Consider the following 15255-nt stretch of genomic DNA (forward strand, 5'->3'; position numbering starts at 1 on the left):
CAGAATACATTGGCACTATTACCTCCCTTGATCTAGATGCTATACTCCTATTGATGCAGCCCAGAATTGCATTGGCTTTTTTAGCTGCCGCGTCACACTGCTGGCTCATGTCAAGTTTGTGGTCAACCAAGACTCCTACATCCTTTTCACATGTACTGCTCTCAAGCCAGGTGTCACCCATCTTGTATTTGTGCCTCTCATTCTTTTTGCCCAAGTGCAATACTTTACATTTCTCCCTGTTAAAGTTCATCTTGTTTGTTTTGGCCCAGTTCTCTAATCTGTCAAGGTTGTTTTGAAGTGTGATCCTGTCCTCTGGGGTGTTAGCCACCCCTCCCAGTTTGGTGTCAACTGCAAATTTGATCAGGATGCCCTTGAGTCCATCATGCAAGTCGTTGATAAAGATGTTGAATAAGACCGGGCCCAAGACAGAACCCTGTGGCACCCCACTAGTCACTCTTCTCCAGGATGAAGAGGAACCATTGATGAGCACCCTTTGGGTTCAGTCAGTCAGCCAGTCCCCCTATTCCTAATCTGCATCTCTCACCATTAGGGATCATATCCAAAAAAAGCCCCGGGGGAATTTCGCCTTATTCACAACTTCTCTTATCCCAAGGAGGCTCTGTAAATGACACTATCCCGGCCGAACTGTGTTCTGTGAGATATGCCTCCTTGGACCAGGCCATTAAGCTCATTAGGAAATTTGGAAGGGGGACCCTGCTGGTGAAATGTGATGTAGAATCTGCTTTTCGCCTTTTTCTTGGACAACCTCAGGATTTCCCAAGGTTGGGTTTTAAATCTGAAGGGGCCTTCTATGTCGACAAGGCAAAGCCTATGGGATGCTCGGTGGCTTGCGCCGCCTTTGAAACATTTAGCACCTTTATAGATTGGACTCTTCACTTCTTCGCTGTTCAGTCCGAAGGCCTCGGGTTTTTTTGAGGAAGCTTCAAGGGTCACGCGCCAGTGGTGGGAGGGTTAAAAGCAGAAGTGAATGGAGCAATGGTTGCTATGCACAGCCCTCTCTATCCAGGCAAGCAAGCGTTATTATCCAAGCTCAAGACACATTCCAATCAGAGGAAAAACACGTGAATCAGAGACCGTGAGAGGTGTGGCTTGGGGACAGAGGTTTTGGCCAGATAAGAGGGCCTGGAGAGTTGTATTTGACCTCCTGGCCTGAGATCCCCCTCACCTAGGTTAAACGATTGCAATCACAGAAGTGTTCAAAAGATTACCACCATCATCATGAGAATGTAAGTCAATCATACTATACTAGATCAAACAAATACATTTTTATTTACTTAAAAACCACTGTGGAAGAACTCTTTGTTGCATTACACAAAATTCCCTGAGGTTTCTTCCTTTTTTTAAAAAAAAATATGGAATATGAAATCCTTGATCACATAGAAGATGTATTTCTGTCATGGTCAGACGGCTGCATCTGTTTATCCTGGTACCTGCTGTCGCTTTAAACCTTATGCTACTATGATTTCGGTTAATACGGAACCTAAACAAAAACAATACACGTAAATAGTCTACAAAAAAGAAAATATATTTCATGTACAACCTGTTTTAAAATTAACTTCAAAGCAATGTACAAATGTGCAATGTATTCGACCAAAAGCAATTTAAAAATATACATTGTGAAACTGTCTCTTAAAATGCAAACATTTCCAGCCATTTAAACATAACGTGCTGTTACAAAACATGGCTACCCACAATTTCAATCCCACGTTCTCCTCCTTCTGCCAATCCCCCAGCAGTTGCTTGCATAACTCTCTACTCTTACAAATAAAATAAATGTCTTTACCAGAGGAAAAGACGCCGGCGTTTCCCATCTCTACTTACAAACAAGAATTGCTGTTCCGTATGCCCAACACCCCTGCTTGTAAAACAGAACGATAATCTCCTGCACGTGTGAAAGGAGAGCTTCACACATACCCAAGAGCTATTAGATCAGCACTTGCCAGAGCACACAGGGGCACAAAATATTGGTAGACTGGAGCTCACCTGCTAAGTAATTGCAACTTTTGGAGGTACTTCTTAGCCTCATGCAAAACTCACATTGATGCACCCTCCTCCATTTTTGAGGTAGGTACATAAGTTCATAGCACATCTAAGCACGTTCTGCCATACGCCGAAGTAGATTTCAAGTTTTCATTCCATCTCCATAGTGGAAAGCAACAACCTCTTTCAATTGACGTCCCCCCTTTTTGATTTTAGGAAGCAAACATCTTCTCAGCATCTTCTCCCAAGGAGGATACTTCTATCGCAAGTCACCAAAACAAGGCTTGGTGGGCAACCAGTGAGAGAAGAGGAAATACCCAGTGCCCTTCCGTTAAAGTATTCTGGCCAGCTCCGAAGCCGACAGCCAAATCATTAGGGGCAAGAAAGAGAGTCTGATGCTACTACCTGCTTGTTACTCTCCATGTTCCTAAGCTGGCAAATGCAAATTTGCGCCACTGAGCCTGGTGCGGAAGGAGTTACAGTGACTTTATATATATTTCACAACTTAGGCTGTTGTGAAAAGAGGTAAGGAAAAATCACATGGCTATCCTTACACAGAGCCAAATTGTTCAGTAACCTGAAGAAGACTAGGACGGGCCAGATGGGTGACATTTGTTCTTCGTAACATTGGAAGCCTGCTTTTCTATTTCAATCTGACTGGGTCACCCAGTAAAAAGTTGAAGAGGGTAGAAAGGAAAAATGCAGCATCTGGGAAAGTTGGCAAGGCTAACAAAGTTTAGCATGGGGAACATATTAAGCTGCTGCCGATGACATGATTTCAAAAAACTGTGCCTTAAGGAAACGCGGTCAGCGCTTGACATATCCACAACATACATAGGAAAATAGACTGCTATATATACTTGTTCATTTAAAAATGCAATTTTCAGCAGGTGTTTGTTTAAAAAAATATCTCTTCTTATTTGTTCCCTTTCCTTTGAAGTATTTTGAGTACATCACACTGCCTGAACAGACATCTCTTCTCTGGCTGGCTCAGACAGGCACACAGAAGTTGCTTAAACGGCTATTTTTCTCTTTTTTAAAGCCTTTCTTCTACACATTAAAGCCGTGACGCCTTGACAAAGTAAAAAAAGTTTTAAAACTAATAAACAGCAACAAACCCTTTCATAAAACAGCGGCTCTTGTGCAATGCATGGAACAGGAGGCTAAATCGCTCATAGTTCACTGCAGGAAAAAGTCAAAAAGGTATTCCAGCGGCTTCTTTCTGCTGCTTTCTGCAATTCAGACTTACTCAGCAACGGCTTGCAGGGCACAAAACGCGTCTGCAACTGAGCCTCAACTTTGTACTGCTGCCATGTTTTGAGCGGTTCTTGTGCTGGCACAGCATTGGGCAGTTGTATGACATAAAAGCTATCGCCAGGACCCTTCAGCAATCTTCTCTCATCCTGACTGGTGCTTTGTGTTTCTCTGCTACACTTATATTATCCTTTTTATATAAAAAATATCTTTAAGTCTCTCACAGAATTGCATAACTGCACACACCTAAAGAAATGTTCATCTACGCAAAGGAACACACCGTTCCAAGCTACATGAAAGGTAGCCTCGCCTGGTATACCATCACCTCTTATGGCAGGCAAAAGTGGACGAAGGTAGCAGGGGGAGGGAACAAAATAAGGGGTAGCGAAAAGAGGAACCCATGCACTGGTAATTCCATTGTTAAGTGCAAACATTTGCTCTTTTTCAAAGTGGTGCAGCTGGAAGCGCAAAGTCTTCTGGTAGCTGTGCTACCAGAAACCCTGCAAGTCAACTGCTGCTGAAGAACATAGTCCTATATATAGCTCCTTAGAAGCAAGTCTCATTGGTCAATAGCAATCCACAGGTAAGCAGGCACACGATTGCAACCTAAATCACCCAGTCTTCTTATCTTTCCATAACTCCCCTGTCTGACATCATCATTTTTTTCTGCAGTTGTCCTATTAGGCAAACCATGGTGATGCTTACTGATCACGTTGCACTATTCTGCTTCAAAATAAAGGGAAGGGGGGAAGCAATTCCTTTGCTATCAAAGTGCTTTTCATCAATGCATCGCGCTAGTATTCCCGATGAAGAAACTAAGCCGCATCCTTCGTCATCACGGGCGAGGTTGGATGGGATGATTTTGCTGCCGTCTCTGAATGGGTGCGGGATAAGCAACGATCTGCAACGTCCCGAAGAACAGGACACACTTGCTGTGCATGTCGGCAGGTCCCTTTGGGTGAATTCCAGCATGTTCACCCACCCATGCTCTCCCTTATGAGATCCACTCTCAGAGCAAGATCCCTGAAGGAGGGTCTCAGGCTGGCGCTGTTGTTCCAGCACTCCGTCATGATGGCATAGACCTTGGCAAGAGAGAAAACACCAGTATGAGACGAGCAGAAATAGAAGAAGAAGAAGAAGAAGAAGAAGAAGAAGAAGAAGAAGAAGAAGAGGAGGAGGAGGAGGAGGAGTTTGGATTTGATATCCCGCTTTATCACTACCCTAGGGAGTCTCAAAGCGGCCAACATTCTCCTTTCCCTTCCTCCCCCCACAACAAACACTCTGAGAGGTGAGTGAGGCTGAGAGACTTCAAAGAAGTGTGACTGGCCCAAGATCACCCAGCAGCTGCATGTGGAGGAGCGGAGACACGAACCCGGTTCACCTGATTACAAGTCTACAGCTCTTAACCACTACACCACACTGGCTCTCAGTGAGGTGCGAATAGTCGTGTGAAACCTTTCAGCAATCCCAGGCCAGCACATTTCTTCCATACCTTATGCAACTCCCCTCTCCTCATGGTTTCCACAATATACTACATCATCATCATAATTAGAATAATAATAATAATATATTATTTATACCCCACCCATCTGGCTGAGTTCCCCAGCCACTCTGGGCAGCTCCCAATCGAGTGTTAAAAACAATACAGCATTAAATATTTAAAAACTTCCCTAAACAGGGCTGCCTTCAGATGTCTTTTAAAAATAGGATAGCTGCTTATTTCCTTGACATCTGATGGGAGGGCGTTCCACAGGGCGGGTGCCACTACCAAGAAGGCCCTCTGCCTGGTTCCCTGTAACCTCACTTTTCGCAATGAGGGAACTGCCAGAAGGCCCTCGGCGCTGGATCTCATAGAATTTATATACCACCCTATACCCAGAGGTCTCAGGGCAGTTCACAGAAAAGGTAACAATATATAAAATCAAAATAAGAACAATAACCCAGTAACACCACCCTCCACCCGCAAAAAAGAGCCACATTTTAAAAGGGTATAGGATGTCAATCAGGTCAACCAAAGGCCTGGTTTAAAAGGAACGTTTTTGCCTGGTGCCCAAAGGTGTATAATGAAGGCATCAGGCGAACTTCCCTGGGGAGAGCATTCCAGAGATGGGGAGCCACTGCAGAGAAGGCCCTGTTCTTGTGTTGCCACTCTCCGGACCTCTCAAGGAGGCGGCACACGAAGGAGGGCCTCAGAAGATGATCTCAGGGTCTGGGCAGGTTCATATGGAAAGGGGCGGTCCTTGAGGTATTGCGGTCCTGAGCCATACATCTCTTCCATTGGCAGGGAGAAGTAATGACGAGGAAAAGGGGCTGCTGAAGCTATCATCCTCTCAAAGAGTGATCTGTCTGGAACAACTAGCTCCACTATTGACTTTAGCCAAGCATAGGCAAACTCGGCCCTCCAGATGTTTTGGGACTACAATTCCCATCATCCCTGACCACTGATCCTGTTAGCTAGGGATCATGGGAGTTGTAGTCCCAGAACATCTGGAGGGCTGAGTTTGCCTATGCCTGACTTTAGCTATGTCTTTCTGATGAAGTTCCTCGCAAGTAGTGTGATGGCTTGGTTGAGCCAGTTTTGCTATTTTTATTAACATAACAACTCGTACAACAGGTGTGTGCCAGGTAATCACTTGAACCTATAATTTAGATCAGTGGCAGGGCAGCAACCTGCAACTCTCCGTATGTTGCTGGGCTCCCAACTACCATCAACCACAGCCAGCATTGCCAAATGGTCAGGGATGATGGGAACTGGAGTCTAGCAATATCTAGAGAGCCACACAGTTTCCTTCCGAAACGAGACGGTTTTGCAAGCAGAGAGCAAGGGTTGGCAGAGAGTTATAACAGTACTGGGGAGGGCCAGGTAGCAGTGAGTTCCACCAGCTCCTCGGTTTTCCCCATATCTCTTGTAAGCTTTCTCCCTACACCATAAAATACAGATTGGAAATATCAACCATCTTTAAGCAATCATGACGAGGAAACATTTCTCAAGGCAGTCCATCAGGCGGTCGTTTTACTTCAGCCACTTCTGAAAGTGAATTGGGGACGGGTCTGTACTTAAGTACTTAAGGCCATTCCCCTGTTCTCAAATGGGATCTATTTATGTTGTTGTTGTTTCTTACATTTGTATACCCGCAGGTCTGAGGGCAGTTACAACACAAAATCTTAATACAAAATCACAAAATACATAATAAAAACAAAAACAACCCAATAATGGCCTCCACTTCCCCAACACATTTTTAAAAAGGCATTGGATATGAATCAGCCAAAGGCCTGGTTGAGGAACGTTTTCGCCTGCCGCTTCAAGGTGTACCAATGAGGCGCCAGGCAGACCTCCCTGGGGAGAGAATCCCACAAATGGGGAGCCACTGCAGAAAAGGCCCTGTTCTGGTGATGCCATGCTCCAGACCTCTTGTGGAGTAAAGCAATGTTTCATTACAGCTCTTTCAAAACTGCTTTTATGGCATTTTACGCAGTTTTCTTGAAAGGATTCTTGATTTTGTTCCTAGATTCCAGTGTAGGCCAGCCGAACCAAAAGTACAATGATAGGCAGGGAAACATCCACTGTATAGCTAAGACTTATGTGGAACATCTACTTCACCAAGGATGTGGCTCCTGGTGATTGGGCGTTTGGTTTTTCTGGGCAATAAGCGAAGAGGAATTTGTTCATTTACAAGTAAGGTAAAGGTAAAGGGAGCCCTGACCATTAGGTCCAGCCGTGACCGACTCTGGGGTTGCGGCGCTCATCTCGCTTTATTGGCCGAGGGAGCTGGCGTACAGCTTCCAGGTCATGTGGCCAGCACGACTAAGCCGCTTCTGGCGAAGCAGAGCAGCGCATGGAAACGCCGTTTACCTTCCCGCCGGAGCTGTACCTATTTATCTACTTGCACTTTGACGTGCTTTAGAACTGCTAGGTTGGCAGGAGCAGGGACCGAGCAACGGGAGCTCACCCTGTCGCAGGGATTTGAACTGCCGACCTTCTGATCGGCAAGCCCTAGGCTCTGTGGTTTAACCCACAGCGCCACCTGCGTCCTCCACATTTACAAGTAGCTGTTTGCAAAAGCAAGCTTTGTAAACTGGAAATAACGAATGGATTCTAGATGGCATTGCACTTCCACACTGGCTTTCTTGTTTCTAAAAAACTAAGTTGCTCATGAATGAGAAAGCCCAAGTTTTTGGTCTTACAAGAAAACTTTTGAAGGATGGGGAAACTGCCCACGCTACTAGGCTTCCAGGTAAACACGGGGGCAAGTGTTCTGCTATGGTCGTCTCTGCCACAGGAACAATTCAGAGGCACACCATGACTGACAGCTACACCAAGTGAGAGAAAAGCATGATAAAGTGATACATTCAGGTACCTCATCCGGGCATCCGTCAGGTCTGAGCAGCCTTCCGTTATTCTTCAACAGCTCTATCAAATGGAACACAATCATCTGGTTCTGCTTATCATTCCCAATCATGCGCATGAACTCCTAAAATAAAAATTCCAAGTTGAATTTCCGTTAAGGTTAATGACATCAAAGTATCAAAGAATTACCCAGTTTCATAGGAGGAGCTATGCAGAAGGCACACTAGTCTTTGTTGGATAGAATGCAATATGTCAGAGAGGCAAACCTTTAAGGCCTATAAAATATCCCTCATTTAATAAAGTAAAAAAAAAGTCTATGCCAATATGAAGGTTTTGCAGACAGAAACTTGCTTTTATTTATTTGGAAAATTTATGGCCTGTTTTTCAACATTTGTTCCTGCAGTAGGTTAAAACTGATTTTTTAAAAAAACGAAACAAAACTTGAGCAACAATAAAATACTATCAGAGTTAGATTTTAAAAAGGAGAGAGCTGGTGTTAATATATTTAGTTACAAAAGGCTTGCTTGTTTAAAAGGGCCAGTCTCCCAGATTTACATACACCAAACCTGGTAACTAATTCCAAATCTTGGAGCCAGCTACTGAAAAAGAGCTACTTAACAGGGTGTTGGGAAGACAAGGGAGAAGGCATTTCCTTCTGTTATTCTGGGTTCAGACTGTAAAGAGCTTTGCAATCTGTTGGCCTGGAGTCTGCATGTAGCGCTCAACCTCCTTCGGAATGGTTGCTCCAGCCAGAAGAGTACAAAAATGAATGGATGGATAGATGAAGATGGGGAAAAGAGATGAATGAAAGGTGTGTTTGTGTGTGCAGAGAGGAGAGGTCAGAGAGGATGGGGAAAGAGAAAGCCTGTCCCACCCATGTTGCTTTCACCCTGCTCCCCCCCACTGGTGGCATATTGCCCCTTACCACTTTCTGCCCCAGAAGTAAATCTCAGCACCTTGAATTTAGGCTGGAAACACAGTGCTAGGAATCTTTGCTACAAACTCTGCGGCCATACTCTGGCCCTGCTGACATTTCCAAATGGCCCTTAAGGGCAGTCCCATGCACAGCACATTGTGCTTAGAGCATGCCCCCCCCCCCCAGATATTCCCAGGCATTAAGATCTGCCAGGGGTGGGAGTGCCATCACCGGTGGCTTTTGCGAAGCAGCAGGGCAGGGAGGGTCTTCTGCGTGGTGGCCTCCCTCGGTTGTGGAATGCCCTCCCTGCTACAAGACACATCTCCTTGGAGGGTGAGATCAGAGTATTACTCCCTCTGCAGTGTTGCTGCCGGTTTTGCTAACTTGTTTTTTGGGCTAACTTGTTTTAGGCTGCTGGTAATCTGAGAACACATGAAGTGTGGGCTACAAAAGCATATATATAGTGGTACCTCGGGTTAAGTACTTAATTCGTTCCAGAGGTCCGTTCTTAACCTGAAACTGTTCTTAACCTGAAGCACCACTTTCGCTAATGAGGCCTCCTGCTGCCGTCATGCCGCCAGAGCCCGATTTCTGTTCTTATGCTGAAGCAAAGTTCTTAACCTGAAGCACTATTTCTGGGTTAGCGGAGTGTGTAACCTGAAGCGCATGTAACCTGAAGCGTATGTAACCCAAGGTACCACTGTAAATAACTGCAGCTTCAGACGGCCCTAAAAGGCAGAAACAAACATTTTCAGGGAAAACGAGACCCTGCAGTATTTTGTGCTGATCAGCAGCTTGGAGGGAGGAGATTGTGCTCCTCAGCTGACCGCAGCTCACCAGGAGAGAAGAGGAAAAGTGACAGAGTCCTGTTGTTGACCTGTCCATAGAGAAAAAGACAAGTTTGTTTCTCCAAGGGTAGCTTGCTGTGTTTCTGTGCTGCACAGAGAGAAACAAGAGTCCCTTTCTCAACGTGCAGCAGAGAAGCAGAGAAGGGACTTTGACTCAACAAAATATGGCCTAAAGGTCCCCCACCCTTTCCTAAAGGGAATAGTCATAGCCCTAGACCAAGTATACACATGTAGGTTATCTACAAACCGCTGGGGGGCTTTTGTTCTTGTCTATATATGTGAAGAGTTCATAGAGGACCACACCAAAACTCCACATATCAGAAGCCACAGAAAACTTGTTGTCCGTCAGTGATTCTGGAGCATACCTATAGCATAAGAAGCCAGGGAGGGGAGGAGAGAAGAGAAAGGGGACAGGAGGGGGGGGGGAGAGATCTATAAAACAAAAACAATTTGACACAACACATTATACCCTTAACAGATCACTTCTGTGTCCAGGGGGGCTGTCTACCAGCTCCATCTGGTACGCCGGCTGAGACCCTACCTGTCTGCGCATTGTCTTGCTAGAGTGGTACATGCTCTGGTTATCTCCTGCTTGGACTACTGCAATGCACTCAACGTGGGGCTACCTTTGAAAGTGACTTGGAAGCTACAACTAATCCAGAATGTGGCTGCCAGACTGGTGACTAGGAATGGCCGCCGAGACCATGTAACTCAGGTCCTGAAAGGTCTACATTGGCTCCCAGTACGTTTCCAAGCACAATTCAAAGTGTTGGTGCTAAGCTTTAAAGTCCTAAACGGCCTTGGCTCTGTATACCCGAAGGAGCATCTCCACCTCTCTTGTTCAGCTCCAAGGGCCTTCTGGCAGTTCCCTCAATGGAAGTAGGGAAGTTACAGGGAACGAGGCAGAGGGCTTTCTCGGTAGTGGCGCCTTCCCTGTGGAATGCCCTCCCATTGGATGCCAAGGAGATAAACAACTATATGACTTTTAGAAGACACATAAAGGTAGCCCTGCTAAGGAAAGTTTTTAATGTTTGGTGTTTTACTATGTTTTTATATGTGTTGGAAGCTGCCCAGAGTGGCTGGGATAATCATCATCATCATCGGTAGGTAGCCGTGTTAGTCTGCCGTAGTTGAAACAAATATATATATTTTTCTTCCAGTAGCACCTTAGAGACCAACTAAGTTTGTTCTTGGTATGAGCTTTTGTGTGCATGCACACTTCTTTAGATACACCGAAACAGAAGTCACCAGACCCTTATATACAGTGAGAGGGTGGGGAGGGGTATTACTCAGAAGGGGGGTGGGAATGGGTGATTGGCTGATAGGTGTGGTAAACCTGTTGACGACTGTTAACGACTGCAATTGGTCTTACAGGAAAAAGCAAGGAGTGAGATGGCTAAAAATGGCTTTATCATGTATAATGAGATAAGAATCCAATGTCTCTATTCAGACCAGGTCTCTCCATGGTTTTAAGTTTGGTAACAAGTTGCAATTCAGCAACTTCTCTTTCCAGTCTATTTCTGAAATTCTTTTGTAATAAGACAGCTACTTTGAGATCTTGTATAGAATGTCCTGGGAGATTGAAGTGTTCTCCTACTGGTTTCTCTGTCTTGTGATTCCTGATGTCAGGTTTATGTCCATTTATCCTTTGGCGTAGGGTTTGGCCACACCTATCAGCCAATCACCCATTCCCACCCCCCTTCTGAGTAATACCCCTCCCCACCCTCTCACTATATATAAGGGTCTGGTGACTTCTGTTTCAGTGTATCTGAAGAAGTGTGCATGCACACGAAAGCTCATACCAAGAATAATACTCTAGATTGAGTAAGTTTTAGATGCATCGCTTTATTATATTCCAAGGGCCAAATAATTTATGCAGTATTGCATTTCCCCCAAATCATTTGCCTTGTAATCAAGCAGCAGAGAGAAACATACCAAAATATGGGACTCTCTCCTGGTTCCTTGACTTTGTAGTATTCTTTGTCCTGAGGCAAAACTTTTGTCAAGCCAAAGTCTCCAATTTTAACTCTGTTTTCATTCTCCACCAAGATATTCCGTGTTGCTAGATCTCTGTGAACGTATCTTTTTGATCCCAGATACTCCATACCCTGTGCGTACACAAACGGTGTTATGAAATCAGTGTTGATGGGTTTAACAAATACTGACGGCAGAAGAGATGATGAGACATGTAATTAACGCCTGGCTGTCAGAATTCCCCCCCCCCCCGCAAATGCTTATGAACATCCCACTTATCAACATAATCCTATGCTATTAGGAAACAACAGACAGGGAGGAATCGGCAGCAGCTGTTCCTTAAGTTCACCATACATCTACCAAACTGTGACCCAAGTACCACTAGATGTCACCATTGTGTCTGCTGCAAAGCAACTGTGCAGAACGCTGAACTGCCCAGCAGCATTATTGACCTTGCTGCATACAGCACTGACATTATAGACACACAGCTATCGTTTTGACCCTGAGAATAGCCTCATCCATTCCACTGATGCTTAGCCCTAGAAATTCTAACTCTTATCTCTCAGAACCAAACATTTCTTTTACGTGTATGTCTTTACATGATTCTCCTGTTTTCCATCAACGGGGGTGGTTCCCTGCAAAATTGTTCCATTTCTTTACTCCTCCCGCATTCATTTCTGCAAATTTCGCCTCGTGCATTGGGCGAAACTTGGCCAAGAAATGCCCTGTGTGCCAGAAAAGGCTTGTTTATGTGATGGCTAAGCAGGCGAAATGGGAGCTCTGGAGCACAACATGACAACATCTGCAGCATAAATCTGCTGTCACCTCTATGCTGTTTGCTGCCTGGCATGAGTGAGTGGAAGAGAAGAGGCAACAGTTGTGTTTTCGATTATCTCCCAAGTTTCCTCCAACTTTATGGTTCTATGACCCTGCACTGTACTGGGAAGGAGAACTGCACACAATCTGCCTGAGCGTTTATAGAGTTTGCGGCAAACAGATCCGGTTCTCACACCACTTGCTCCCAGAGCAGACTTCGGTAGAGTTCGAGATAACAGTAAAACATATTACCTTACATATCTGAGAGGCATAATGCAGGAGTTTCTTATGATCCAACCTGTCTTTGTGCTTCTGGAGATAGTCTCGCAAACTTCCGTGGGGCAAGTACTCCATTATCAATTTCAGATTTCTCCGGCCTTCCCAAACACATGACAAAAGAAAAAAAAAGATTCAAAATTATGCTTTACAGAGCTTCCTTCATATAGCACGTTATAAGCAAAAGGCACAGACCATCTGCAGCATATATGCAGTGGAAGATTCCATTATGGTATTCTTTTGCCCAAAATCAAAATTAGTTAAGCTTGCTGTTTTCCAAATGCGTATAAAGAAACTCTGAACAACGCGAAACAGCTAGTTACACAAGGAAGATGTGTTTGATGAGTAGCAAGCAGAGTCACATGCTGCTACTTTAACACAGGCAACACTAAAAGATAAAGTTCAAAACAATGACAGCCCAAAATGGGCTACCCTGGCAAATGCATTTCTGGAATGAAATGCAGTGGTGTAGCAAGGGTTGACAGTGCCCGGGGCTGCATGGAGTGAGAGGGAGTGAAATGGAAGGAGTACGCATGCACATTCAACTGCCTAAAAGTGTCCGTGTCACCCAGGAGATTGCAGTCGCAGAGATTAAAAAAGAAGAAGAGTTGTTCCATTGTTTGGAGAGGTCACTTCCTGGTTCGCACTGATAACATGTTTTCAACGGAGCCCAGCCAACGGGAGCACACAGCTGTATTGAAGCAGCACCCAGTGTTACAATTTTGTGCCCCTAACAATTTTGCGACCGGGGCAACTACCCCTGTGCCCCCCCCCCCATGAGATGTGACCACTATTGTGTCAGTACAGTGTGTCTGGCCACATTCCCATCAGATATTTAAAGCCCTATGATATGACTTTAAACCATCATGGCTTCTCCCAAAGGATTCTGGGAGCTGTATCTCGTTAAGGATGCAAGTTCTTAGGAGGCCCCTATTCCCCTTCACAGAGCTACGATTTCCAGAATTCCCTGTGAAGAGGGATTTTGACTGTTAAAACCATGCAGGGAAATGCAGCTCAGGAAGGGAGCTGTTGCTGTAGTGCACAGCACACTAACAGACAAATGCTGGATTAAAAGCTAAGCCTTAAACGAAGAAGGATGCAATGACATTTACTGAAACAACATCTCGTTTAGTTGATGTTTTGGAAATTGTTTCAAGTATATGCTAATAATTGCAGAGACTCTTGACAGTGTGATTGTGGTTGCTGTTTAAAACGTGAACAGGAAAGGTCACACTCTAATTTAAAGAGCGACTTCGGACATCTGTACGCACTGATTCATGCTAATGGGGAACATCTGATAAGTTGTTCAAGGGATTGCTAGCTTTTTGCTTAACAAATAACATTAGAAAGCGCATGTACCAGCACTGTAGCACACGCCTTTGTACTTCACAATGTTGTCATGTTGCAGAGATTTAAGAATTTCGATTTCTCTTTCAAAGTCTCGCAGGTGTTCCTCCGTGCTGTGCTGCAGCTTTTTAACAGCCACCACTTCCCCTGTGTTGTCCTGTAGTGGGTCATACCGGCACATCTCCACACTGCCAAAATTCCCCTGCAAAGAATATGAATAGAAACATTTATAAATATCAAGCCCGGGGGGGAGGGCGGGGCAGGGGAGGAACCCTGCACTATTGTTTTGACAGCTGATATATTTATTTTTAGGACCCACCCAACTCATCCTATGGTTGTAACCTGCCCTGGGACTTGATGGGTGACAAAATCCTAGAAATAATGAAATAAAATACGAGGGGTTGTTTCCCCAGTGCCACACAGCACAATGCATGCCTGCATAATGAGCGATCTAGCTGGTGACACAGCCAGGAATGGGATCCCACTAATGACTCAATAAATGTTCTGTTTCTGCCACCAACTTGGGACTTTCGTAACACTCCAAGTCTAAGATTATTAAGAGTGCACAAAAACATAAGGTAAAGGTACCCCTGCCCGTACGGGCCAGTCTTGACAGACTCTAGGGTTGTGCGCCCATCTCACTCAAGAGGCCGGCGGCCAGCGCTGTCCGCAGACACTTCCGGGTCACGTGGCCAGCGTGACAAGCTGCATCTGGCGAGCCAGAGCCGCACACGGAAATGCCGTTTACCTTCCCGCTAGTAAGCGGTCCCTATTTATCTACTTGCACCCAGGGGTGCTTTCGAACTGCTAGGTTGGCAGGCGCTGGGACCGAACAACGGGAGCGCACCCCGCCGCGGGGATTCGAACCGCCGACCTTTCGATCGGCAAGCCCTAGGCGCTGAGGCTTTTACCCACAGCGCCACCTGCGTCCCCCGCACAAAAACATAGTTCTTAAATTTAAGAGCACAAAAACATAGTTCTTAAATATTTCAGAACGATGTAAAATTTTATTGTACAAATATTTCCATATTAGCAGAAATATTGGTAAAGAAAATGATTAGAGGAATATATACAAAGCAGAAAAGAAATGATATTATACAATACAAATCTGTGTTAAAAAAGAATGTTTATATTACAGTATAATGAGAAGGATGAGGAGGATTGTGTCGATGAACACTTTTATTGTGTAAATAATGTTGTCTTGTCTTTTGTTTTTTTATTTCGTATCTTTGTTGTTATTCCTTCCCCTTTCTTTTCCTCTTTTTTATTCCTTTATAAATTTTCTATTTTCTACCTAATTTTCTTTTTCTTCATATGTAAAGAGATAGCATATAATGTTTGTAAAGATGTGTAAATTTTTAATCAATAAAGAATAATATTTAAAAAAAGACTGCACAAAAACAGTTCAACAACAACATCTCCTGAAGATGACGGAGGACAAGTAAACTTCACCCACATGACTTCAGGGGCAGCCT

The 15255-nt window shown here is 44.7% G+C and overlaps 1 protein-coding gene across 2 annotated transcripts in view; it reads right to left on the reverse strand.

Moving 5' to 3' along the window:
- Window positions 1–3985: 3985 nt before the first annotated feature.
- Window positions 3986–15255, reverse strand: part of JAK2 (Janus kinase 2) — an 88373-nt gene continuing 77103 nt past the window's right edge. For both annotated transcript variants that reach the window (XM_053371913.1, XM_053371914.1), the window contains 6 exons: window positions 13793–13982; window positions 12410–12534; window positions 11303–11475; window positions 9615–9732; window positions 7614–7727; window positions 3986–4337 (listed from right to left, as the gene is read on the reverse strand). In XM_053371913.1, the coding sequence (XP_053227888.1) occupies window positions 4230–4337; window positions 7614–7727; window positions 9615–9732; window positions 11303–11475; window positions 12410–12534; window positions 13793–13982 (828 nt within the window). In that variant the 3' untranslated portion in view covers window positions 3986–4229. The remainder of the gene's footprint in view (window positions 4338–7613; window positions 7728–9614; window positions 9733–11302; window positions 11476–12409; window positions 12535–13792; window positions 13983–15255) is intronic.

The sequence above is a fragment of the Podarcis raffonei genome, chromosome 17 (assembly GCF_027172205.1).
Source record: "Podarcis raffonei isolate rPodRaf1 chromosome 17, rPodRaf1.pri, whole genome shotgun sequence".
Classification (NCBI taxonomy): domain Eukaryota; kingdom Metazoa; phylum Chordata; class Lepidosauria; order Squamata; family Lacertidae; genus Podarcis; species Podarcis raffonei.